The sequence below is a fragment of the Pristiophorus japonicus genome, chromosome 8 (assembly GCF_044704955.1).
Source record: "Pristiophorus japonicus isolate sPriJap1 chromosome 8, sPriJap1.hap1, whole genome shotgun sequence".
NCBI lineage: Eukaryota > Metazoa > Chordata > Chondrichthyes > Pristiophoridae > Pristiophorus > Pristiophorus japonicus.
In genome coordinates, this window is record NC_091984.1 from 173,962,847 (window position 1) to 173,989,020 (window position 26,174).

The 26,174-nt window shown below is 44.5% G+C and overlaps 1 protein-coding gene across 5 annotated transcripts in view; it reads left to right on the plus strand.

Annotated features, from left to right (window-relative positions):
* The window catches only part of eif4enif1 (eukaryotic translation initiation factor 4E nuclear import factor 1), a 64,634-nt gene that overhangs the window by 36,845 nt on the left and 1,615 nt on the right, over nucleotides 1-26,174 (plus strand). For 3 of the 5 annotated variants that reach the window (XM_070887565.1, XM_070887564.1, XM_070887568.1), the window contains 9 exons: nucleotides 600-788; nucleotides 1,472-1,707; nucleotides 10,311-10,479; nucleotides 11,355-11,440; nucleotides 14,219-14,367; nucleotides 16,883-17,018; nucleotides 17,349-17,475; nucleotides 18,208-18,552; nucleotides 20,219-20,401. In XM_070887565.1, the coding sequence (XP_070743666.1) occupies nucleotides 600-788; nucleotides 1,472-1,707; nucleotides 10,311-10,479; nucleotides 11,355-11,440; nucleotides 14,219-14,367; nucleotides 16,883-17,018; nucleotides 17,349-17,475; nucleotides 18,208-18,552; nucleotides 20,219-20,401 (1,620 nt within the window). The remainder of the gene's footprint in view (nucleotides 1-599; nucleotides 789-1,471; nucleotides 1,708-10,310; nucleotides 10,480-11,354; nucleotides 11,441-14,218; nucleotides 14,368-16,882; nucleotides 17,019-17,348; nucleotides 17,476-18,207; nucleotides 18,553-20,218; nucleotides 20,402-26,174) is intronic. The other 2 variants (XM_070887566.1, XM_070887567.1) reach the window with 2 other exon arrangements.

Sequence of the window (26,174 nt, forward strand, 5' to 3'; positions counted from 1 at the left end):
TCCAATGAAATACTTAAAGTGTAGTCACTGGTGGCCTTTCTGCTCATTACAGCTAGGTTCAGGACTTGATATGACAGAACTTCTGATACTGCAAAATTCACTGGTACATTGTGAGATGTGTTTCTCATCACTGGCATCAGATGACTGTGCTATAGTTTGACAGTTGCAATGCTTGGGGAAGAGTAGTATAGATCAGGGTAGAAATGCTGCATTGCTCTTCAGTTAGGAATACTGATTGTAGCCAGGGAAAAAGTGAGCACTTGCCACCCAATGCTGCTGCCTCCTGAGGTGCTAGAACTTGCTTCTCTGGGTAACTCTGCTCCCAGAGCCAAGAAGTTTGCACCCTACCACCACATACATTTGGAGCACTCTTGCCAAAACTGGGACAGTGCTGATGTATAAATATTGAGAATCCTCAACTCCTGTTTGGATACCTGCCCAAATCCATCTGACCATGCAATAGCTTGAGTTGTAATAGGTACACGATGTGCAATTTGTATTGTTGAATGTCCTGCATTTGAGTTTTTTGATTTAGTGTCTGACTAGGTAAACCTTTTGTCCTTTGAAAAAACCCTAAGCATTCTTCTTGCTTTGGCCAGGTCTGGAGCAGAGGATCCCAACACCTGTTGCACAGCTCGGGAACTACTTTGCTCCCATTCAATCGAGAGAAGATAATAAGGAGGTTAATAAAAAGGTTGATATTCTAGAGATACTGCGCAAAGCAAATGTGGATGTGAAGCCACTGCTGTCCAGTCTCACTGCCAACAAGGAGAAACTGAAGGAGAGTTGTACGTGTCTATTTTTGTACTTTATTCTTAGCTGTGACAATCTTAACGATTGAATTAAGTTGCATTAATGCAGTTTTGTAAACTGACCCAGTGGCTCTTCATAAACCATTTTGAATGAGTTGACAACCCCACATTTCAAAAATACTCCCATTTTGAGCTGGGAGTTATGTCAGTTGCTTTCCTAAAAGATGGTATCTGTGAAAAATCTCTTGGTACCCCTGTTGAGTTGTGTTGTGATATTTTGACTCGTTTGTCAAGGCAACACATTTTCTGGGAAGTTTGTGACCGTGCAAAGACACTGGGTCTGTTTGTGCAGGTAGTTATTGTAGCCCTTTATGGCAGATATTGTTGCTATGGTGTTTTATGTAAAACAAGAAAATTCTAAGCTTCTAGTCACTATTAGGATAACAGTGTCCACCTAAAGTTGGTTGTGACTCAGTCAAAAGCTCCTTGTATCCAAGGACAGCATGGCCTACAGTTTAGTCAACCCTTGTGATCATTGTATTGATAAAATGCATAGTTAAATATACATATTTTCATTAGTTTGAATGTGCCAACTGAAGGCAAAATTGCATGTTTCCATTGTAGCATGAACTGAGGTGTCCACTTTCTAAACGATTGCTTAAACTGCTAAAACTGTCAACCGGTTGTCTGTTTTATAATTGTCGTCTTCTGCTTTACAGCACAAACAGGAGTGGTATTGTCTGTAGAGGAGGTGGAGGCAGGGCTACAAGGTCTCAAAGTGGAACCAGAAAGGAAGCTTGCCACCCCATTCATGGTGGAGCATCTGGAACACACTTTGACTGCATCATCTGGCCCCAAACCGGTACAAAGGAGAGACACGGACATGACTGCTTTCAATAAACTGGTTAGCAGTATGAAGGCAAGTGGGACTCTGCCTTCACAACCAAAACCTCCTGTAAGTAGAAGCTTGACTGTAGATCCAAGTCTCTGACTTGACTTGATCTTTGTTTTTGTAGTGGTTTGACTATTTCATAGTTCATATGTAGTGATGGGCATAATAGGCTAACATCTCATTGAAAAATTGAGCAGAGCCTCATGGTTTGAGAATTGTGGATATGAAATATAAACCCTCCCACACTAGGCCAAGTCATCTCTTAAACTTTAACTGTAGGTCTGACTCCCTAACCTGGCAACCTATCAGCACATTTAACATTGAACTTGTTACTGGTACCATTGTTCCTTTTTGGTTATGCAATATTTGAACAGCTATAATGTCTACTGATATTGACCATGTTTTCATTAATGTCCTTTTTCTTAAACTGTTTGAATATTGCAACAGGAAATGCAAGCTCAGCTCACTGGGTGGAAAGCAAAATAATATGGAAACCATTTAATAATGGCTTCCTGTGTGTGTATACATGGCGCTTTAAAGGGCTGAAGTGATAATTTATCTATTAAAGCTGGCTTTGATTAGGTTGTGGTTCAGAAGAGAAGGTATTTTTTGAAATGTCAGGATAGTTGCAAGCCAGTAGCTCTTGCAATGGTGAGAGCAGCTGTGAAGCTTTTGACTTAAGTCAGATATGTGATCTTTCTGGAATTCTGTTTTGGAGACTGTTCAAGTTGACTTTCTAATGTTCAATGACTTCACCTAGCTGCTGCATGATTGCTGCTTGTCTGCGAGCTTCTGCTGCTCCTCATTACCCTACAGCTGTTCCTCACCAACTCCATCATCCACTGATACCGTGACTCTTCCCTTGACCCTTCACTCAACTTCACTGCTCTCTGGTTACATTCTCACTTTGGACGTCTAGATCCACTGGTGCGCATTAAAATACAGGCCCTTGCACCTCGGACTCAGGATCAAGCTCAGCTGGTTCATGGTCCTTTGCTCCTCCCTCAGCCCTCTGCTTCCACTGTACAACCTATGGCCTTTCCCCTTGAACTGCTCTTGGATCCATCCCTTTCTCTACAGTTGACTGCCTCTTGGCATTCTCTAAAGGGCCTATCAGGGCACCCTTTATTACCTCCTTATAAGCAGCAACCTATCCTTCACACCCTCTGAGCAGACTCTAACTTCCTTCCTGCCTCGTCCAATAATGTCCTCTTGGTCTCTGCCAGTGGTTCAACCCTCTGCAATCTCCTCCCAAATGTCTTGCTCTCCACAACCTTGCTGTGGATGGTTGTGTTGACTTTGTAGCTTTGACAAACTTATTATGGAAGCAGTTTACCTTCTTTCTCCTGGCTATACTTTCCTCCCTACTACATTAGCATTGCCAACTTATCTCTACCTCAATGGACTCCTGGTACCACCTTCCTTCTTTTGAGGACTTTGCCCTGTTCCATCCTTTGCATTAAAATCTTGTCCCCTGTCCTAGGTTTTAATCAAGATCTCCTTTCTCAACCACTACACTGACTCATTGACCTTGATGTCAGTCTCCATCTTGTCCCACCTTGCCTTCTCTCTTCTAAACTCATTGTCCATCTGTTGACCCATAACCCTCCATATAAATTCCTGCATATTCTGCCTGCTGTCTCCTGTGCCCTCGACTTCTATAGTCTCAAATTGATACCATTTCCTTGTATCCCTCGCTACCATCACAGCTTCCAAGCTAGAGGGAGAACGTTCTTGCATTTATTTCCTACGTGCTTTTTCTCCTGTCCTCCCTCCCCACTTGTTTCATAAGCACACAAGAAATAGGGGCAGGCCCTATGGCCCATCAAGCCTGCTCCACCATTCAATCATCATGGGAACTCCCTCGGAATCTAGGGAAGACTTGCTTCCACTCCTGAAGTGAGTTCTTTGGCTGAACAGTCTAACACGAGAGCCACAGACCCTGTCATAGGTGGGACAGATTGACATTGAGGGAAGGGGTGGGTCGGACTGGTTTGTCGCATGCCCTTTCCACTGCCTGCGCTTGATTTCTGCATGCTCTCGGCGATGACACGAGGTGCTCAGCGCCCTCTCTGATGCACTTCTTCCACTTAGGGCAGTCTTTGGCCAGGGACTCCCAGGTGTCAGTGGGGATGTTGCACTTTATCAGGGAGGCTTTGAGGGTGTCCTTTTAGCGTTTCCGCTGCCCACCTTTTGGCTTGTTTGCCGTGAAGGAACTCGGAGTAGACCACTTGCTTTGGGAGTCTCGAGTCTGGCATGTGAACTGTGGCCTGCCCAACGGAGCTGATTGTGTGGTCAGTGCTTCAATGCTGGGGATGTTAGCCTGAATGAGGATGCTAACGTTGGTGCGTCTGTCTTCCCAGGGGATTTGAAGGATCTTGAGACATCGTTGGTGGTATTTCTCCAGCAACTTGAGGTGTCTGCTGTACATGGTCCATGTCTCTCAGACTTAGAGCAGGGGTGGGTATTACTACAGCCCTGTAGACCATGAGCTTGGTGGCAGTTTTGAGGACCTGGTCTTCAAAAACTTTTTTCCTCAGGCGGCCGAAGGTTGCACTGGAGGTGGTGTTCGATCTTGTCGTCGATGCCTGCTCTTGTTGGGAGGCTTCCCAGATATGGGAAGTGGTCCACTGTGTCCAGGGCCGCACCATGGATCTTGATGACTTTGGGGGGGTGGGTGGGTTGGGGTGTGTGTGTGTGAGGACAGGCTGGTGGAGGACGTTTGTCTTACGGCTGGTTAGCGTAAGACCCATGCTTTCGTACGTCTTAGTAAATACGTCAACTATGTCCTGGAGTTTAGCCTCTGCGCATAAGAACATGGCTGATCATCGACCGCAACTCCGCTTTCTAGCCCGGTCTCCATATCTCTGGATTCCCCTATAGTCAAAATCTATCTCGGCTTGAATATATTCAGACTCTGCAACCACAGCCCTCTGGGGCAGAGAATTCCAAAGATTCACAACCGAGTGAAGAAATTCCTCCTCAGTTGTCTTAAATGGCCTTCCCCTTATCCTGAGACTGTGCCCCCTAGTTCTAGACACTCCAGCCAGGGGAAACAACCTCTCGGCATCTACCCTGTCAATCCCCTTCAGAATCTTGTATGATTTCAATGTGATTACACCTCATTCTTTTAAACTAGTGAGTAAAGGCCCATTCTACACTCTCGCAAGACAGCCCCCTCATCAATCTCGTGAACCTCTTGTACCACCTCCAAGGCAAGTATATCCTTCCTTGGATAAGGAGACCAAAACTGTGCACACTACTCCAAGGTGTGGTCTCACCAAGGCTTACAATGTATTTACAAACTCCAACTGTCAATTGCCTGGCATTTGGCCCTCAATTCTGCTCATTTTCAAACATTCTTGCACCTCCCTTTTTAATGCTCTGGTTCCGAGTAAAATTTTCACTCCAGTCTTGAGGGTTGTATATCTGGCTTAACTATTTGTCATGTGATCTACCTGAAACTATAGTTTTACTGGGCCTCCCATCTGCCAAAATCACGCACTTCTCTGGAATCATCCTAGGGAGCAAAGATGAAGTCCACTACTTGTTCTACTACTACTACTATTTGCCTCCTTAAGCTCACTGTCCCCTCTCCCTGCACCTCAAATAAGCCGATCATGGATTTGCCTACCCAAGATGGTTGCCATCTGTTTAGCAGCCTCTGCTCCTGGTCCTAAATCCTTGTTCTTCCATTTCTTCCCCCACTCACCCCCTTGTCTTCTCGGGTCATATTGTCCATAAGACCCACCTCATTCCCACAAAACTGCTTGTATCCAACCTTTTCTGACCTCTTGCTAGCTGGCATTGTAAATGGTTCCTATTCCTCGTGCATACTCCCCATCCCTTTTGAAAAGTGCAATCACACTTTCACCCTGCTGTCCATAAACGAATTCCCAATTACCAACCTTCCTTTCCTCAGTCCTTTAAACGTGTTCGTTTCATACCAGGTTGTACCCTATTTTTATTTCCTCGCTCCTGTGCCCCCAACTCTGGTGGTTGAATCTCCAGGTTGGGTTTCCATTGTGAACAACATTCTCTAACCATAGTGCATTCTCCCTGCCCTGACTTCAAAGCAGTTGGAGATCAACCACATCATCCTCTTACAACATTTCAGTTGTAGAGCTGGACATGATTGCCCTTAAAACTTGCATTTATATAGTGCCTTACCTGACCACCAGACATCTCTGTTTTACAGCGAATGAGGCCCCTTGGGGAAGAGTGACCATCATATGGTAGAATTCTTTATTAAAATGGAGTGACAGTTAATTCAGAAACTAGGGTCCTAAGCTTAAGAAAAGCTAACTTCGACAGCATGAGGCGTGAATTGGCTAGAATAAACTGGCAAATGATACTTTAAGGGTTGACGGTGGATAGGCAATGGCAAACATTTATAGATCACATGGATGAACTTCAACAACTGTACATTCCTATCTGGAGTAAAAATAAAACGGGGAAGATAGTGTTAGATCTAAGGAAGAGGTATATAAATTGGCCAGAAAAAGCAGCAAACCTGATGACAGAGAAATTTAGAATTCAGCAGAGGAGGACAAAGGGTTTAATTAGGAGGGGGAAAATAGAGTACGAGAGGAAGCTTGCCGGGAACATAAAAGCTTCTATAGATATGTGAAGAGAGATTAGTGAAGACAAACATAGGTTCCTTGCAGTCGGACTCAGGTGAATTAATAATGGGGAACAACAAAATGGCAGACCAATTGAACAAATACTTCAGTTCTGTCTTCACAAAGGAAGACACAAATGACCTTCCGTATGTACTAGGGGACCGAGGGTCTAGTGAGAAGGAGGAATTGAAGGATACCCTTATTAGGCGGGAAATTGTGTTGGAGAAATTGATGGGATTGAAGGCCGATAAATCCCCAGGGCCTGATTGTCTGCTTCCCAGATTACTTAAGGAGGTGGCCCTAGAAATAGTGGATGCATTGGTGATCATTTTCCAACAGTCTTATCGACTCCGGATCAGTTCCTATGGACTGGAGGGTAGTAAATGTAACACTTTTTTTTTTTAAAAAGGAGGGAGAGAAAACTGGTAATTATAGACTAATTAGTCTGACATCAGTAGTGGGGAAAATGTTGGAATCAATTAAGGATGAAATAGCAGCGACAGGATCGGTCCAAGTCAGCATGGATTTGTGCAAGGGAAATCATGCATGACAAATCTTAAATCTTTTTGAAGATGTAAGTAGAAGAGTGGACAAGGGAGAACCAGTGGATGTGGTGTATTTGGACTTTCAAAAGGCCTTTAACAAGGTCCCACAAGAGATTGGTGTGCAAAATCCAAGCATATGGTATTGGGGGTAATGTACTGACGTGGATAGAAAATTGGTTGGCAGATGGGAAGCAGTCAGTCGGGATAAACTGGTCCTTTTCAGAATGGGAGGCAGTGACTCGTGGAGTGCCGCAGGGCTCAGTGCTGGGACCCCAGCTCTTTACAATATACATCAATGATTTGGATGAAGGAATTGAGTGTAATATCTCCAAGTTTGCAGATGACACTAAACTGGGTGGCGGTGTGAGCTGTGAGGAGGATGCTAAGAGGCTGCAGGGTGATTTGGGCAGGTTAGGTGAGTGGGCAAATGCATGGCAGATGCTGTATAATGTGGATAAATGAAAGGTTATCCACTTTAGTGACAAAACCACACAGGCAGAATATTATCTGAATGGTGGCAGATTAGGAAAAGGGGAGGTGCAATGAGACCTGGGTGTCATGGTTCATCAATCATTGAAAGTTGGCATGCAGGTACAGCAGGTGGTGAAGGCAAATGGCATGTTGGCCTTCATAGTTTGAGGATTTGAGTATCGGAGCAGGGAGGTCTTACTGCAATTGTTCAGGGCCTCACCTGGAATATTGTGTTCAGTTTTGGTGGTCTAATCTGAGGAAGGATGTTCTTGCTATTGAGGGAGTGCAGCGAAGGTTCACCAGACTGATTCCAAGGATGGCTGGACTGACATATGAGGAGAGACTGGATCAACTGGGCCTTTATACACTGGAGTTTAGAAGGATGAGAGGGGATCTCATAGAAACATTTAAGATTCGGACGGGACATGTTGGATGCGGGACGAATGTTCCTGATGTTGGGGAAGTCCAGAACCCCGGAGACAGTCTTGGGATAAGGGGTAGGCCATTCAGGACTGAGATGAGGAGAAACTTCTTCGCTCAGTTGTTAACCTGTGGAATTCCCTGCTGCAGAGTCGTTGATGCCAGTTCATTGGATATATTCAAGAGGGAGTTAGATATGGCCCTTACGGCTAAAGAGATCAAGGGGTATGGAGAGAAAGCAGGAAAGGGGTACTGAGGTGAATGATTGTTGATTTCTGGATTCTTTTACCTCAATCTGGTTCAGCAAAATTACTGAAACGAATACCGTTTGTACTTTAAACAAAGCAAGCTTTTATTTAAAAAGCAAATCCCGATCGGGGACCTTATCACAGAAGGAATGCACTCTGATAGAATGCACCCACTTCCTACGGAAAAAGTGACGTTACATTGTAAAGACACGACGGTTATACACTTTCGGCAAAAGATAACAAGATAGGGCTAGAGTGACATCCTAGTCCAGCCTATCCCTTTTGATCCCTCTTTCCCTTTGTCCACTCATAAGCTGACCTAAGTATGGTCTGATTTTAAACAAAGACCTTCTGTTAATGTTTCAGGTTAATAACATGATTTAATAAGACCTTGAGGTTTTTCTGCAAGCTGTGGGTTTTGTTTCAATATGTGTTAGTGTTGTAACATTTCGCAGTCTCGAGTCTGAGATGTCATGGCTATTCCTCCATGAATTCTTTGTTAGCTTATACTGTCCCTATACAATTCCCACATTCTCAACTTCAATGTCTCTACATTTTTAAACATTCACATGATCAGCCATGATATCGAATGGTGCATGCTCGAAGGGCCAAATGGTCTACTCCTGCACCTATTTTCTATGTTTCTAAGTACTAGTCACTTGTGAGCAAGTTTCCACCAACAGCAATATGATCTGATAACCTGTTTTTAGTGATTGAGGGATAAATATTGGTCAGGGTACTGAGGATAACTCCCCTGCTCTTCTTCGAAATAGTGTCCTGGGATCTTTTACTTCACCTGAGAAGGTTTAACGTTTCATCCAAAGATGACACTGACTGTACTGCACTGGAGTGTCGGCCTAGATTTTATCCTCTAGTCTCGAGTGGGACTTGAACCTACAACCTTCTGACTCCAAGGCGTGAGTGCTACCCACTGAGCTAAGGCTGACACTAAATTGCTTGATCATCACTCTTGCCTAGCCAATAGTAGCCAGAGCATCTCTAGGTATGTCTTCTCTTCCCACTCCCTTGCCATCACATTGGAATTTTCCCATTTTTTTTCCCCCCCAATTGGCCTGGGTTTTTTAATCTGGTTTTTGCGCCTCAGGAGATCACATGGCTCCGGTTGGGGTGGTGTGGAATGTTTCAGTGCAAGGGGTGTTGCAGTTGTGTGGGGTGGACTGATTGGGTGCTCTCTACCTTCTGCCATTGTTCATGGGTTTATATGTAACCTCAGGGCTGCTGACTGAGCTCTCTCGCTCTTGATCTTGCACTTGCGCTCTCATGCACAATGTCATCTGTTGTATCCTATGTTTGGTCTGAGCACTTTAATGCTCAAATTGAAGATTCAGGATTAGAATTGACTGAACTTGTGATCATTGCGCATTCTTTTTGTTGTACAGACTGACCATGTGGGCTTTTTTGTATTCTGTCCAGTGTTGCTCCGTGCATACCCAGTGTGCCTCTGTTCCACTCCCCATTAGCTTGTGGCCTTTGGTTGTCGTGCATTATAGTACGTCAATCTGCGCTGTGGATCTTTGTGCACCAGGAACTGAGTTCAGGCTTAGAGTTGTAGCATGTGACCCTTGCAGCTAAGTCAAGGCATTACTGAAACCAGGGGTGGAAAGGCAGCGTGCCAAGGGTCCAGTTTCCAATTGAAGATGTCTGCATGTTCCACCTAGGTTGCTGTGAATGAGCACAATTGCAATCTGGCCAGAATGTAGTTGGTGGTAATGAAGGTCTTTGTATGTTTTCAAACACCCTTGTAAAAGCTATGGGGAAATTGATCCAAGTAGTATTAAAATGCAACCCTTGCTCTAGCCTCAGCTCATTAATGCTTTTGGGTTTTCCTTGTTGAACTGTCTGACTGGAGGTGGAGGTAAGGTACAAAATGGGGATTATTTTTCTTCAGACTTGGTTTTAGAAATTGCTGGCTATTGTGTTGTACATAATTCCAAATATAAGTGAGTGGCACCACTGCTGTTGCTCGATCTGTAGTATTCTTGGGGATTTTTTTTTTAAAGTGAGGCAGCAGTTGCTCTAAGCAACTTGGGGTATTTGTTGGCATCTTTCACCAAGTCCTGAGATTTTAACTTGCATTCAGAATGCTGAACGCATTATACAATTTAGAAGTAAAATCTAGCACCATTGCCCGCAATAGTCCAGCCAAGCTCTGAATATACATTTCTCAAACACCGTCGCAGCACAGGGAATTTCAGAATGTGACCTCTTCCAAACTCACCTGCCTTCCACCTCGTGATCTGGATGTCTCGTTGCACTCTTGCCTGTGGCCCATTCTTGGCCTGGTTTAAAAGGTTCCACTTGGTGTATCTGCTTGGATGAAACTTTGCATTTTTGTACAGGAGATTCTACCGCCCCGTGTAATGGGGCCTCCATCGCCAGATATTCTAGGTGATCTGCTTGGCAGTCAGAATCATCATGAGTCAGCTTTACTAAATCAGCGAGGCCATTCCTCCCCAACGTTCCGACAGCCGTCCCCATCGGAGTTCTTCAGAGTCAAGTCGCCAATCGGTGAGTGCAAAATCCCCAATCTAGGATTTCAACAGTAGTCAATACTTGAATGTGCCTTTTTAGCTAATGACGCAGGTTCTGATGTTCCCACTGATCAACTGAGGTATTAATGTAACATATCTGTTGCACTGCATTTAGGCATAACTGACCAAATCACTTGGGTATTTAAATAGAATTCAATGAAGGGCTTGCATGGCCAACATTGATGATGCTTCAGTATACAGTGCTATTCTAAATCTTGGTGAAATGTTTCATTTGAACTTAATCTCAGCAAATAAATAGTAACACACATTTTGTCTGTAATCCCTTGCTAGAATTCCTGTTTACTATTGAGTAAAACATACTGTTGAGTAAAATGACCAATTTAAAAGGGCCTCCCACTCCTTGAATTTCTGTGCTCATTCACTCGGTTCCAGTGAGCACAATTGCCATTATATTCGCTGGATAACTAGATAAAAGTACAAACTTGGATGAAAATAGAAGTAGAAATTCCCACGAGTGTTTTTGCAGAATATACTTCAAAAGGAGTGTCTTGTCTGTGGTTGCTGAGACTGACCAAATACCTGTGTTCCATGGAACAAGCTAGTGAATATTGAGGTTTGAGGACAGATGAGGTTGTGCAGAACTGCTTACTAATTATAGAGGTAATCAAAAAGAACACGTGAACTAAAAGGGCTGAATGGGTAGGAAATTTTCTATCCTGAAGGCAATTTTATTTTCAGTACATTGGTAGCAAAAGAGCTCAAATGTTCCAGATAAATCTGTCTTGTGAATCTGGTACTTTTGGGCAGGAATTCTTTTAAACAGCAACTGCTATCAATATTAAATGAAATAGATGTATTGTCCTTCCAATTTTACTCCATTCTGTTTTGTAGGTTATGCTCAAAATGCTCCACATATTCGCGATCACTTCCAAGGATTGCCATTGCCCAAAAATGTATCTCCTATTCCAGCACCACAGGTATGAGGAATCTGACTTCAAACTCTGGTATTTTGTCAATAAAAGCTGACTTTTTTTTCAGGAAGACGACTAATGTTCAGGTGCATTCAGTTAATGTTATTGGAACATAAGTTTCCTAACTTGCAACTTATTTTAATGGTGTCTTTACCCAATTGATGTCCAGGTTTTGGTTTGACTTATTGTCTGAGATTTATTGAGGCTTAACAGCCAATAGATCTGGTCCTGTGTAATGAGACAGGAATAATAAATGATCTCCTAGTAAAAGATCCCCTCTGAATGAGAAGGGGGTTTTAATAATGGGAAATGTGGCAATGGCTGAGACCTTAAACAATTATTTTGCTTCGGTCTTCACAGTGGAAGACACACAAACCATGCCAAAAATTGCTGGTCACGGGAATGTGGGAAGGGAGGACCTTGAGATAATCATCACTAGGGGGTAGTGCTGGACAGGCTAATGGGACTCCAGGTAGATAAGACCCCTGGTCCTGATGAAATGCATCCCAGGGTATTAAAAGAGATGGCGGAAGTTATAGCAGATGCATTCGTTATAATCTACCAAAATTCTCTGGACTCTGGAAGGTACCAGCAGATTGGAAAGCAGCTAATGTAACACTTTTTTTTTAAAAAAGGGGGCAGACAAAAGGCAGGTAACTAGGCCTGTTTAACATCTGTAGTGGGGAAAATGCTTGAAGCTATCATTAAGGAAGAAATAGTGGGATATCTAGATAGGAATAGTGCAATCAAGCAGATGCAACATGGATTCAGGAAGGGGAAATCATGTTCAATTAATTTACTGGAATTCTTTGAGGATATAACGAGCATGGTGGATAGAGGTGTACCGATGGATGTGGTGTATTTCGATTTCCAAAAGGCATTCAATAAGGTGCCACACAAAAGGTTACTGCAGAAGATAAAGGTACACAGAGTCAGAGGAAATGTATTAGTATGGATAGAGAATTAGCTGGCGAACAGGAAGCAGAGAGTTGGGATAAATGGGTCCTTTTCGGGTTGGAAATCGGTGGTTAGTGGTGTGCCACAGGGATTAGTGCTGGGACCACAACTGTTTACAATAGACATAGATGACTTGGAAGAGGGGACAGAGTGTAGTGTAACAAAATTTGCAGATGTCACAAAGATTAGTGGGAAAGCAGGTTGTGTAGAGGACAGAGGCTGCAGAGATTTAGATAGGTTAAGCGAATGGGCTAAGGTTTGGCAGATGGAATACAATGTCGGAAAATGTGAGGTCATCCACCTTGGGGTGGGAAAAAAAAAACAGTAAAAGGGAATATTATTTGAATGGGGAGAAATTACAACATGCTGTGGTGCAGAGGGACCTGGGGGTCCTTGTGCATGAATCCCAAAAAGTTAGTTTGCAGGTGCAGCAGGTAATCAGGAAGGCGAATGGAATGTTGGCCTTCATTGCGAAAGGGATGGAGTACAAAAGCATGGAGGTCCTGCTGCAACTGCACAGGGTATTGGTGAGGCCGCACCTGGAGTACTGCGTGCAGTTTTGGTCACCTTACTTAAGGAAGGATATACTAGCTTTGGAGGGGATACAGTGTCGATTTACTAGGCTGATTCCTGAGATGAGGGGGTTACCTTATGATGATAGATTGAGTAGACTGGGTCTTTACTCGGAGTTCAGAAGGATGAGGGGTGATCTTATAGAAACATTTAAAATAATGAAAGGGATAGACAAGATAGAGGCAGCGAGGTTGTTTCCACTGGTCGGGGAGACTAGAACTAGGGGGCACAACCTCAAAATACGGGGGAACCCAATTTAAAACCGAGTTGAGAAGGAATTTCTTCTCTGAGGGTTGTGAATCTGTGGAATTCTCTGCCCAAGGAAGCAGTCGAGGCTAGCTCATTGAATGTATTCAAGTCACAGATAGATAGATTTTTAACCAATAAGGGAATTAAGGGTTACGGGGAGCGGGCAGGTAAGTGGAGCTGAGTCCACGGCCAGATCAGCCATGATCTTATTGAATGGCGGAGCAGGCTCGAGGGGCTAGATGGCCTTCTGATGTTCTGATGTAATATCATATCCTGATGTGATATTGCTGAATTTGTAGTCTCCTGTTGAATTTTCCACCCTAGCAATTCTTGACCATATGAGTCTGAATTAAGTTGTGATGTACACTTCCACCCATAGACTCATGGCTAATAACTGCTCGTAGGACCCATGCCAACCATTTGGGAGATGGCTCCCATCACATCAGTCAGGCCCTTGGGGTGATATTTTTTCCTCTTTGGTGTAGTATATTCAAACTTTTAATTCTCTTTCAAACTCCTGCCAATAAGTTGCTCCAAAGCATAATGTGACTCCTGATCATGCAAAAATGTTGCTATTAATCTTTAACTCCAAACCTGCTTGTTACTTTTGTATGAATTGAAGTGATAGTTGTCCTGGCTGAGGAGGGACTGTGTTGCCATTAATGTGGAACAATAGGTTGATTTGATTCATGAGACTCTGAACTATTTTGCACATCTAATATCATGGTGACCAGATCATTTTACACGAGCACATTGCAAACTAAGATTGTGAAGTTGAGGTAAATGTTCTGCCTACTTGCAATAATGAGTTGTCTGCAACTTGTGTGAATGTATATCTCATTCCAACCTATTTGAGTCTGCTATTCTCTGAAAGTGCTAAAGTAGCTACCAAAGTTTGGAAGAATTGATCAATTTTGGTGTGTGCTACTAAATGCTCCAATTTACCTTTTTTAGTTTGTGATCAATATTCATTAAATTTTAAATACTTTCTTTGTATTCTCCTAGGCTGTTAGTCCATCGCAACTGGATATGCGACAGGGGGCCATGGAAGGCCTTCCCTTTGCACAGGATTTACACATGCCAGGCGGTGGTGTTTACCAACCCGGATATGGAAAAATGCTCTATGACCACAGCAGGGATGGCTATAGGGTCAGGTACGGAATTTAGAATGCACGATTGCTGTATATGAAATCGTTTGTAGAAGGTAATCCTATAAAAGCTCTGGAAGCGCAGTCCTCTTGTACTCTCCGGGGTTCTCAACCGGAGTGGTCTGTTGACGAAGATGCCCCTGGGCTGCCATAAATCTTGGATTTTAAAGTCCGATTTAAAACCAGCCAATACGCCGTCTCTTTTTTTAAAAAAAAAACTGACATTTATATTGTGCCTTTGATGACCACCGGACATCTGAGTGCTCCACAGCCAATCAAGTACTTTTGGAATGGAGTCACTATTGTAATGTGGGAAATGTGGCAGCCAATTTGCACAGCAAGCTCCCATAAACAACAATGTGAAAATGACCAGATAAACTTTTTGCTATGTTTGAGGGATAAATATTGGACAAGACACTGCAGATAACTCCCCTGCTCTTCGAAATAGTACCATGGGATCTTTTTCATCCACCTGATAGCAGGCAAGGCCTTGGTTTAATGTCTCATCCGAACGATGGCACCTCCAACAGTGCAGCACTCCCTCAGCACTGCACTGGAATGCCAGTCTAGATTTATGTGCTCAAGTCTCGAGTGGGATTTGAACCGACAACCTTCTGATTCCGAGGCAAGAGTGCTACCCACTGAGCCACTAAAGGTGGGATTGAACTAAGCTGATGGTTCCAGCCCAGATTCTGACCCCCTCATCTCTCTTCTGCTCCGCCCCCTTCCTCTCTCTCTCTCCTGCCCCCCCCCCCCCCCCCCCCCCCCCCCCAAGGTGCGAGGATGGCGGCAGCTGCTACTGAGCCCAGGCCCCCGCTTGCTCAGGAGGGAGAAGTGGATGCAGAGTACCCCCAGCAAGAGTTCTCTGCTCTCCTCTCGCCAGGTCCCGCTGTATATTTAATCCATCCGTTTCTTTCTCCCCCTCCTGGGTGAATTGGGGCAGTTGCTCGCTGAATTCTCTGCCATATGGCACCAGCGGCAACTATAACCCAGTCAGTTCAAGTATCCTGCGACTATTGAAATCAAATGGTGGCTCCATGCACATGCGTACTTCCATTCTGTTTCAAATTTGAATTTTTTTTTTGTCAGGTCACGATTGTTAATCAAATGAAGGGGTAAGGAAAATGGCAGTGGCTGCAACTGAGCAAAGGAGCTTGCTACTAGGGTCTTTGTAGCAGAAGAGCAGTGGAATTCTGTCACCATTAGGAAATTATTAGGATTGACACTTAACAGCAAAACAGAAAACTGTTTGCAAACTCAGTCTAATTCTCTTTCCCCTCCCCCTCCCCAAAAGCATTTTCTCGTGTCCAAAGTGTTGAGACTCCTTGTATGTTACAAGGATGCTGGCTGCCCTTTGGTGCCTAATCTCATTCATTCTTCACCTGTGGGCCTATACCTTAGCAGTTTTGCTCTATCACAGAGGGCATCCCAGACAGATCTGATTGTTCACGCCCAATGTTGGCCTCCAGCTATGATGATGACCTTTCCGGGACTGTCGTGGAGTCACCAGGAATAAAACCTTAATCTAGACACTACTGCAAGCAATTTGGGAGAAAAATTACAGGCCTTTTTATAAAGTTTTTCACTATACTTTTGTATGTGTTATAAAAATGTTGGAGATTGGGAGGGAGAAAGGGCTGCTTGATGTTCTGGGAACTGTCAGAGTTGGGGTTTTCAAGGGAGAGGAGATGACTGACTGGGTCAAGTGATTGAGGTTCATGTGGAGGGAAAGAGTGAGTGGATGGCGTGGTACTATTTGCTGCAGTGCCGGACAGCAGCAGTAACCAGAGTAGGAGCGGCACTGTATTTTTATACAGGGGAAAAATACTTGCCCATGGAATTTTGTAACATTGGAGAGGGGGGGGGGGGGCTCTGAAGCCACGGTTGAAAAACCCTGCTCTATCTAATCTGCCAATCTATTAAATTAAAATTGCTGCATAAATTCTGTCTTGAGCCAGTATATCGATCTGTTTCATGGAGCCTAAACTGAAATGGGCATTTAATTATGGTCAGAAGTGACAATCTTCACTTTGCTATAATTGGAAAGTTGAGGTATGCAACTTAATTAACCTATTTCCTTCATTGATTTAGAAGTCACCAAATGGGTTGGTATCATTGCAATTTATTAAATTTACTTAAATGGTAACGCATTAATGTTTACATAAATGGTTCTGTTCAGGCAAAATGAGGAAAAATGGTTTACTCAGCGAGTTATGATCTGGAATGCACTCCCAGGGTGGTGGAAGCTGAATAATAATTTTCTGAAGGGAATTGGATAAGTACCTGAAGGGGAAATTTTGCAGGGCTATGGGGAAAGAGCAGGTAAGTGGGACTAATTGGATAGCTGAGAGCTGGCACCGGTGCGATGGGCCAAATGGCCTCTCTGCTGTATCATGTTCTGATCTATAATTTAAGTGCTTCCACTGCTGTACCTGAAGTATTCCTTGCTAATGTGTTTTTTTTCCAACCAATTGTTTTAGTTGTCTCTAGACTGCTGTACCAATTAACACTCCACTTTCAGGCAGCAACCTGTTGGGTCATGTAACATAATCTATCCTGGTTCTAGGCAGCACCAAATTAGCCGATCCCCTGGGCCGGCCAGTCAGCACAGATTAAATGCAGCATCGCCATCACAAGCCTCCTCATTTACAAACATGGTAAGAATTTATGCATGACTTGGTTTCCTAGAATGAGGGGGCCGTAGATGCAGATTACACCTAAAATTTAGTACAAAACGGGAGAAACTTTGTTTAAAGGAGGGTTGAATCTCCATGGAGTGAAGTGGTGGTCGAAGCGGAGATGACGTCAACATTTTAGAATGGACTGGGAAGGTGCGGGGGGTTGAAGGGAAATGAGAACAGGATGGGCACATGGGATTAGGATTACTTGTGTAGAAGATCAATACCAAGGCAGACTGGTTGGGCCGAATGGTCTGTTTCTGTATTGTAATTCAATTCCTTGATTTCTTTGTTTCCTTCCCCATGAAGCTTTCTCCATCATTCACCCCTACCTCAGTAATCCGGAAGATGTTTGAAAGCAAAGACAAGGGCAAGGATGGGAAGGAGAACCATCCTGCGAAAGACTGCGCAGAGGATGGACACCGTCTAATAGAAGGTATTGGATGGCAGTGCAAGCATTATATTCCACTACTGTTACAATTTTAGGTCCTGTCCTGTCCTACCTGTGGGGCATCACCCCCCCCCCCCCCCCCCCCCTTAACCAGGAAGCAGACTGGTGAGCGGGAATTCCAGCTGACGTCTGCCTAATGTGCTGTAGCCAGTTGCTGTGCTTTTACTTCTCTCGGTTCATGTCGGTCAATTTGGTACCTTCCGCTTGAACCAGTTGATTTTACCAGTGCAGCTATCTAACTTGTAAAATATACAATTACTTTGCTTCACTTGCTCCTCCAGATTGGGCTCCTGCACCTTGCCTATTGGGATAATGGTGCTGTTTTAACACACACTTAACACCAGCAGTGCAGCAGAATGGTTCAGATCTGCTGGTTTGAATTCCAATTGTAGATCTCGTGTGTGAATGTTGTAACACCGGCTACTTTTAAGAGCACCTAACTGTTCAAAAGATCTTGTGTTCCAAATGCCATTTAATCTGATCGGGGCACATTTCTTCTTTGCTAGTATAGATGGATATGAAGTAAACTTTATCACTGTCGATCTTCTCTACAATTGAGTCGACCAACTACGCTGCATGTAAATTTGGAAAACACTTTCTTCTTCTTGTGGTTTCCTTGGGCCTCCGTAACTTTACGTAGAGATCTGCAGTATACTAAATAATAGTTTGCAGCCATTTATATTTTGCTGCTTCACAATCTGCTAACTTCTCTTGCAGGCCATTCTCCTGGCTCTCCACTGGAAAACACAGACCGAGCGGCATCTCCTATAGGAGGAACACGGTCGACCTACCATAGATCTGCTTGTACGACTCCCCAGTTAAACCAGATGCGTTTCACCAAAGACCAAGACTATAGGCCCAGGTCTGCAGGAAGGAAAACTCCCACCAGGGCTTCCCCGATTCCTGGATCTCCCTTTCCTCGTCCCATTTGCCCTGTACCCATTGTGTCACATGTACCACTTGTGCGCCAGTCACCCCCTCACCTGCCACCAGGGGTCGTTCAGAGAATGCTGGCACAGGGCATGTCGCCACAGCAGTTACATCCAGCACTTCTACACACTGGTAAGTTTCTCAGCGATTCAGTGTTTTAATCTTGGATCACTGCTATGGAATTTTTTCTGTCCAGTATTTTTGCGTGGGCTAACATCCAATGGAGGTAAAAGGATTTTCTGCAGACAGCATTTCCTTACCTCTTCTCCTCCCCCACCACCCCACCCCCCACCCCCCCGGCCAGAATCAAAGGGACTTGCGTGAAATATTGAGCACGTCTTAGTTCCTAGTAAAGATAAATGGCAAATGTTGAAACATGAGTTGCTCAGTTCTTAAAAAGGAAGGTGTTTTGGGCAGAATGTTTCTTTAAGACTGACACAAATGCAAGACAAGGACAACCTATCCAGTTCAGATCTGCTAACCTTTCATGGAGTTTAACAGCCATGAATGTCTCATACAGGGCACAGGAATGTTCTGATGTGGTTCTCCTTGCACCTATAATCCCTCTTCCAGAAAACAACCCACCTGTTGTGTGTTCTGTTCTACAGCTCAGTGACCATACACCACAAAACTAGCATTTTAATTTGCCACCAATTGGATACAGCTGGAATGTGGGTGGCCATGACACGAGGTCACACTTGTAACTTCAATTTCAGGCACAACTTTACTCTGCTTTGGCCTTTGCCATTTATGTCACTCGGGGACACTTCTGGGTGAGTTGCAGCAATCACATTTCCAGCACTGGCCCTCATTCCCTTCAGCAAGAAACTCACTGGCCATGTCCTGTAGGATGCAGTGCTAGGTCTTTTCAAATTTACTTTATATAGTCGTTTCAAGCACTGAAGTAGTCTTTGTAGGTAAAGTGATTCTGTGTATTACATGTGATGTGAACTACATTACTGCTTCCTATCTAATGGAAGTTTTGCAGGGGTTGGTTGAGAGTTTGAAGGCTTGTAATCGGGCTATACATGCTTTGTGCAGAATTCCGGCAGTAAAATCTCAGGACGCATCTGTGAGCTCTTGTGCGGCCGATACTCATTTGCCAGTGTTAAGCCTCCTGATTGAGATGGTTCAGACCTGTACGCCTGCATCCGTGACCTTTTAAATTTTGACCGTCTGGACCCTTGACTAGAAAGTGAGTCTCTGTTCACTGAACCAAGTCCTGCCACTTCGAATTGATGGGAGCAATGAGATTTCACAGTGGAGGGGGAATTATCAGTGTAGAAGAGTTGAATTAGATCACCAGCTGGAGTGTGGGGGGGAAAGCCACTGTGAGCATGAAATGTTGCTGTACTTTCTTCACTTGTGGCAGTTGCTGTAGTGATGGTGATTCCTCATTTTGCTCAGTGTTGCCATTAATGGTGTAACAAGCCAGCCCAGAAGCAGCTGGAGTTCCTTGAGCCAACTGGTCGTCAGTGGGGGTTGGATGGGAGGAGTCATTCCCAGTGGGTCGTGAGATGCACCAGTATAAACTGATTCCCAGCAGCATATTGAACTTGTATTAGCTCGCCCATGATCCAGAGCAGTGCTTTTAAGCTGAAAATGTGCTGGCATTTGACAATAGGGTGAGGGACTTACCTCCATGTATGAATGCAGCCAACTGTTCTGATTTTGTGCAGGACACTGAAAACAGCCAAGGTCTCCAATAAGCCATGCCAAATGCAAGAGGGGACTGCACAGCACTGCCTAGGCCATCTGAAATTTATAAACCACTTGTCTCCTGAATTTACCTTGGCAGGCATGTTTCCGTCGGGAGTGGATCTGTCCCATTTGCAGAGTATCCCTCCAACCCTCCTTGGACAGACTTTCTATCCTCTTCCAACAAGTGGACTCCCTCTGCTGAATCCTCGCACTACACTATCCGCAGCCCAAATGCAGGCATCTGGAACATCCCTACAGCACCTGGCCATGATCAGACAAGGTAATGAGTCCAGTTTGCATTTAACTCCAAGCCTCTTGCATATGAAGGTGTGTGTTGAAAAATCTGCAGACTTTATGAAATTTGAGAGCTTCCTCTGATGCCTGTGTTGAAGTTCGAGGTGACTCTGCAGGAAGCTCTCTGGGTCAGTGATCAGTTAGATGGGGATAGCTGTCAGGAGTGCAACAGTCCTTCTCTGGGGAAGGTGAAGAAAAGGAGAGGCCAGTTCCCACTTTTGATCGCTGTCGAATGACTCGTGCTGATGTGTGTTGAGGGCAGGCTGTGCTCTGATGCCCCCAGTGGTCAAAGCCTACCTGTCCAGGTACAAAGTGTGCATTTGGGCTTTGTGCAGGAAGCTCTGGCCATTTCACAAGTGATGAATAAGCTGCTCTTAGATGCTCTTCTGTTGAAATGATGCCTCCTCCGGACCAGAATTGGAGGAACCGAGATGATGATGGGGTTGTGGGCAATATTCTCTGCAAGCTACGCTTTGTTCTGTGCGGCCTGTTTATTTCAATGCGCGCAGTCCTGATTAATTTCTGCGTTTGTGGTATTCACAATGGAAAAGCTGATTGGCCTGTGAAGGACCTTTTTGATTACATTGGTTGTGGGGCTGGAGGTGGTTAGAGATTGGGAGGAGTGAGGCCATGGAGGGATTTTAAAATGAGGGTGGGAAATTTTAAAATCTAGGCATTGCTGGACAGGGAGCCAATGATCAGCAAGCATGGATAACGGATGAACAGGACTTGGTGTAAATTGGGATACGCGCAGCAGAGTTTTGGATTGGCTTGTTTATGTAGGGTGGAAGATGGGCTTTAATAGTCCAGAGCGAACAAAAGCGTGGATGAGCATTTCAGCAGTAGATGTGACTGAGGCAAATGAGATATTAATGGTGGAAATAGGCAGTCTTGGTGCTGAAGAGGATATGAAGTTGAGGGGTAAAATAGGATGCAGAGGTTGTGAAGACACTAGGCAGGGAGGGGTGCTGGAGTTGGTGGCTTGGGAACAGAGTATGTGGTGGGGAATGAAGACTATGGCTGTGCTCTCCATTGTGATCTACCTTTTTTCCTTGCTACCATCTTTTGTCTTTCTGCTGCTGTGCACTTTTTCCTCTCTCTCTCTTTCTCTCTCTCTCTCTCCTTTTTCTCTCTCTCTCTCTCCTTTTTCTCTCTTTCTCTCTCTCTCTCTCTCTCTCTCTCTCTCTCTCTCTCTCTCTCTCTCTCTCTCTAAGCCTGGGGAACTAGTAAAGGCTGCTGCTTGACTGGTTCAAGTGATCCATGCAGAATCCCAACACTCCTGGATCAGGGAAGGTAGACTTTTTTTTTGCGAGGCAGCAGGCGATGAAGTAGTGGCTGAAGCTAAATTCAGACGATTTCCATCAGTAGACGTGCTAACTTGACTGGTTGAAATAGAGACTGATTCTGCCTCTAGACCTGAAATTGGACGGTCATATCAGATGAAATTACAATCGTGGCCCAATCTGCTTGAGCTGCCAGGTCTCTGTATCCAATTCAGCTGTCCAGGTTTGCACTGGGGTGGTGGGTACTTGCTCTTGACAAGAGATAAGAGTGGCTTCAACACTGCCTTTCTTTTGCTTCCCTGAAGGACCTCTGCGAACTAACCCTGCATCCCATCACTGATATAATAGTAACTCTGATATTGCTTGCAGAGTAGTGAGAATTTCAGGTCACTTGTGAATCATAGAAATTTACAGCACGGAAGGAGGCCATTTCGGCCCATCGTGTCTGCGCCGGCTGACAGCTATCCAGCCGAATTCCACTTTCCAGCTCTTGCCCTGTAGGTTATGGCACTTCAGGTGCATATCCAAGTACTTTTTTTTTACGTGGTGAGGGTTTCTGCCTCCACCACCCTTTCAGGCACTGAGTTCCAGACCCCTACCAACCTCTGAGTGAAGACATTTCCCCTCAAATCTCTTAAACCTCCTACCAATTACTTCAAACCTATGCCCACGGTTGTTGACCCTCTGCTGAAATAGGTCCTTCCTATCCACTCTTACTAGGCCCCTCATTGCATACACCTTAATGGTCTCTCCCTCAGCCTCCTCTGTTCCAAAGAAAAGCAACCCAACCTATTCAATCTTTCCTCAAACCTAAAATTCTCCAGTCCAAGAAACATCCACTGTACCCTGTCCAGTGCAATCATGTCTTTCCTGTAATGTGGTGACCAGAACTGCACGCAGTACTCTAGCTGTGGCCTAACTAGTGTTTTATACAGTTCAAGCATAACCCCCCCCCACCTTTCTCTTGCATTCTATGCCTCAGCTAATAAAGGCAAGCATTCCATATGCTGCCTTAACCACCTTATCTACCTGTCCTGCTACCTTCAGGGATCTGTGCACATGCACTCCAAGGCCCCTTTGTTCCTCAACACTTCTGTGTCCTAACATTTAATGTGTATTCCATTTCCTTGTTAGCCCTCCCCAAATGCATTACCTCTCTTCTCTGGATTGAATTCTATTTGCCATTGTTCTGCCCACCTGACCAGTCAATTTTAGTATCATCTGCAAACTTTTTAATCATACTCCCTACATTAAATCTAAATCATTGATACATACCACAAAGTATGGGACCCAGTACTGAGCCCTGTGGATCCCCACTGGTAACAGCCTTCCAGTCACACAACACCCTTTGCTTCCTGCCTCAGCCAATTTTGGATCCAACTTGCCACTTTGCCTTGGATCTCATGGGCTTTTATTTTTGTGACCAGTCTGCCATGTGGGACATTATCAAAATCCATATGCACTACCCTCATCAAAACCCCGCCCTCCCCCTCCTTACCCCGGTCTGGAGTAAAAATAAAACGGGAAAGGTGGCTCAACCATGGCTAACAAGGGAAATTAAGCATAGTGTTAAATCCAAGGAAGAGACATATAAATTGGCCTTAAAGTGGCAAACCTGAGGACTGGGAGAAATTTAGAATTCAGCAGAGGAGGACAAAAGGTTTAATTAGGAGGGAGGAAATAGAGCATGAGAGGAAGCTTGCTGGGAACACAAAAACTGACTGCAAAAGCTTCTATAGATATGTAAAGAGAAAGATTAGTGAATACCAATGTAGGTCCCTTGCAGTCAGAATCAGGTGAATTTATAAATGGGGAACAAAAATGGCAGACCAATTGAACAAATACTTTGTATCTGTCTTCACAAAGGAAGACACAAATAACCTTCTGGAAATACCAGGACAGAGGGTCTAGGGAGAAGGAGGAACTGAAGGCAATCCTTATTCAGGAAATTGTGTTGGAGAAATTGATGGGATTGAAGGCTGAGAAATCCCCAGGTCCTGATAGTCTGCATCCCAGAGTACTTAAGGAAATGACCCTAGAAATAGTGGATGCATTGGTGGTCATTTTCCAGCAGTCTGTCGACTCTGGATCAGATCCTATGGACTGGAGGGTAACGAATGTAACACTTTTTTTTTTTAAAGGGAGAAAACGGGGAATTATAGACTGGTTAGCCTGACATCAGTGGTGGGGAAAATGTTGCAATCAATTATTGATGAAATAACACTGCGTTTGGAAAGCAGTGACTGGATCGGTCCAAGTCGGCATGGATTTATGAAAGGGAAATCATGCTTGACACATCTTGAATTTTTTGAGGATGTAACTAGTTGAGTGGACAAGGGAGAACCAGTGGATGTGGTGTCTTTGGACTTTCAAAAGGCTTTTGATAAGGTTCCACACGAGATAGTTGTGCAAAATTAAAGCACATGGTATTGGGGGTAATGCACTGAAGTGCATAGAGAACTGGTTGGCAGTTGGAATAAACTGGTCCTTTTCGGAATGGCAGGCAGTGATTAGTGGAGTGCCGCAGGGCTCAGTGCTGGGACCCCAGCTATTTACAATATACATCAATGATTTAGATGAAGGAATTGATTGTAATATATCCAAGTTTGCAGATGACACTAAACTGGGTGGCAGGGTGAACTGTGAGGAGGATGCTAAGAGGCTGCAGGGTGACTTGGACAGGTTAGGTGAGTGGGCAAATGCATGGCAGATGCCGTATAATGTGGATAAATGTGAGGTTATCCACTTTGGTGGCAAAAACACAGGCCGGATATTATCTGAATGGTGGCAGATTAGGAAAAGGGGGCGGTGCAATGAGACCTGGGTGTCATGGTACATTAGTTGTTGAAAGTTGGCATGCAGGTACAGTAGATGGTGAAGAAGGCAAATGGCATGTTGACCTTCATAGCTAAGGGATTTGAGTATAGGAGCAGGGAGGTCTTGCTGCAGTTGGACACAGCCTTGGTGAGGCCTCACCTGGAATATTGTGTTCAGTTTTGGTCGTCTAATCTGAGGAAGGATGTTCTTGCAATTGGAGTGCAGTGAAGATTCATCAGACTGATTCCCGGAATGGCAGGACTGACTTATGAGTGACTGGATCGACTGGGCCGTATTCACTTTAGTTTAGAAGAATGAGAGGGGATCTCATAGAAACATATAACATTCTGACGGGACTGGGTAGTTTAGATGCAAGAAGAATGTTCCCGCTGGGCAAGTCCAGAACCCGAGGACACAGTCTAAGTAAGGATAAGGGGTAAGCCATTTAGGACCGAGATGAGGAGAAACTTCACTCAAGTTGTTAACCTGTGGAATTCTCGGCTGCTGAGTGGTGGTGTTGCCAGTTCGTTGGATATATTCGAGAGGGAGTTAGATGTGGCCCTTATGGCTAAAGGGATCGAGGGGTATGGAGAGAAAGGAGAGAAGGGGTATGAGGTGATCAGCCATCTTATTGAATGGTGGTGCAGGTTCGAAGGGCCGAATGGCCTACTCCTGCACCTATTTTCTATGTTTACCTCCAAGATTCAATCAAGTTAGTCAGACACTCTGTTCCCTTAACAAATCCATGCTGACCGTCCCCAATTAATCCGTGTCTTTCCAAACCAAGATTTATCCTGTCCCTCAGAATTTTCTCCAATAATTTTCCCATAGGCTGACTGGCCTGTAATTACTCAGTCTATTCCTTTCTCCCTTTTTAAACAAGGGTACAATATTAACAGCCCTCCAGTGCTCTGGCACCCCACACTTCTAGCCAGAGGAGATTAGAAAATGGTCAGAGCCTCTGCTATTTTCTCTTTTGCTGAACAGCCTGGGATACATTTCATCCAAGCCTGGGGGTTTATCCACTTTCAAAGCTGCTAAACCTCTTCCTCTCCCTGTTTCATCTAATAGTTCATGCTGCTCCTCCCTGATTGCAATGTTGGCATCGCACCTCTCGTGAAAACACACAAAACATTCATTTAAGAACCATACCCACTTCTTCCACCTCCACACACATTACCTTCATGGTCTTTTATACTTTCTCTAGTTATCCTCTTGCTCCTAATGTATTAAACATCTTTGGGTTTTCCTTGCCAACATTATTCATGCTCTTTTTTTTTCTTAGTTTCCTTTTTAATTGCACCCCTGCACTTTCTATACTTGGGTTTCTGCAGTGTTGAACCCTCTATCTGTCATGACCTTCCATTTTTTCTTTATCCTCCCCGTATACCCCTTGACATCCAAGATTTTAATCCCACCCTCTTTAAAGGCACATACTTGCTCTGAACCCTCAGCATCTCCTCCTTGAATGCCTGTCACTGATTTACCTTCCAGTCCACTCTGGCTAAATCACAGCTCAGCTTGGTAAAATTGGCTGTCTTTCTCTGCCCCCCCCCCCCCCCCCCCCCCCAATTGAGAACCTTTATTCCTAGTTTGTCTTTGTCCTTTTCCATAACCATCCTAAATCTAACTAGAATTATGAAGACGGTGAAGGTGAGC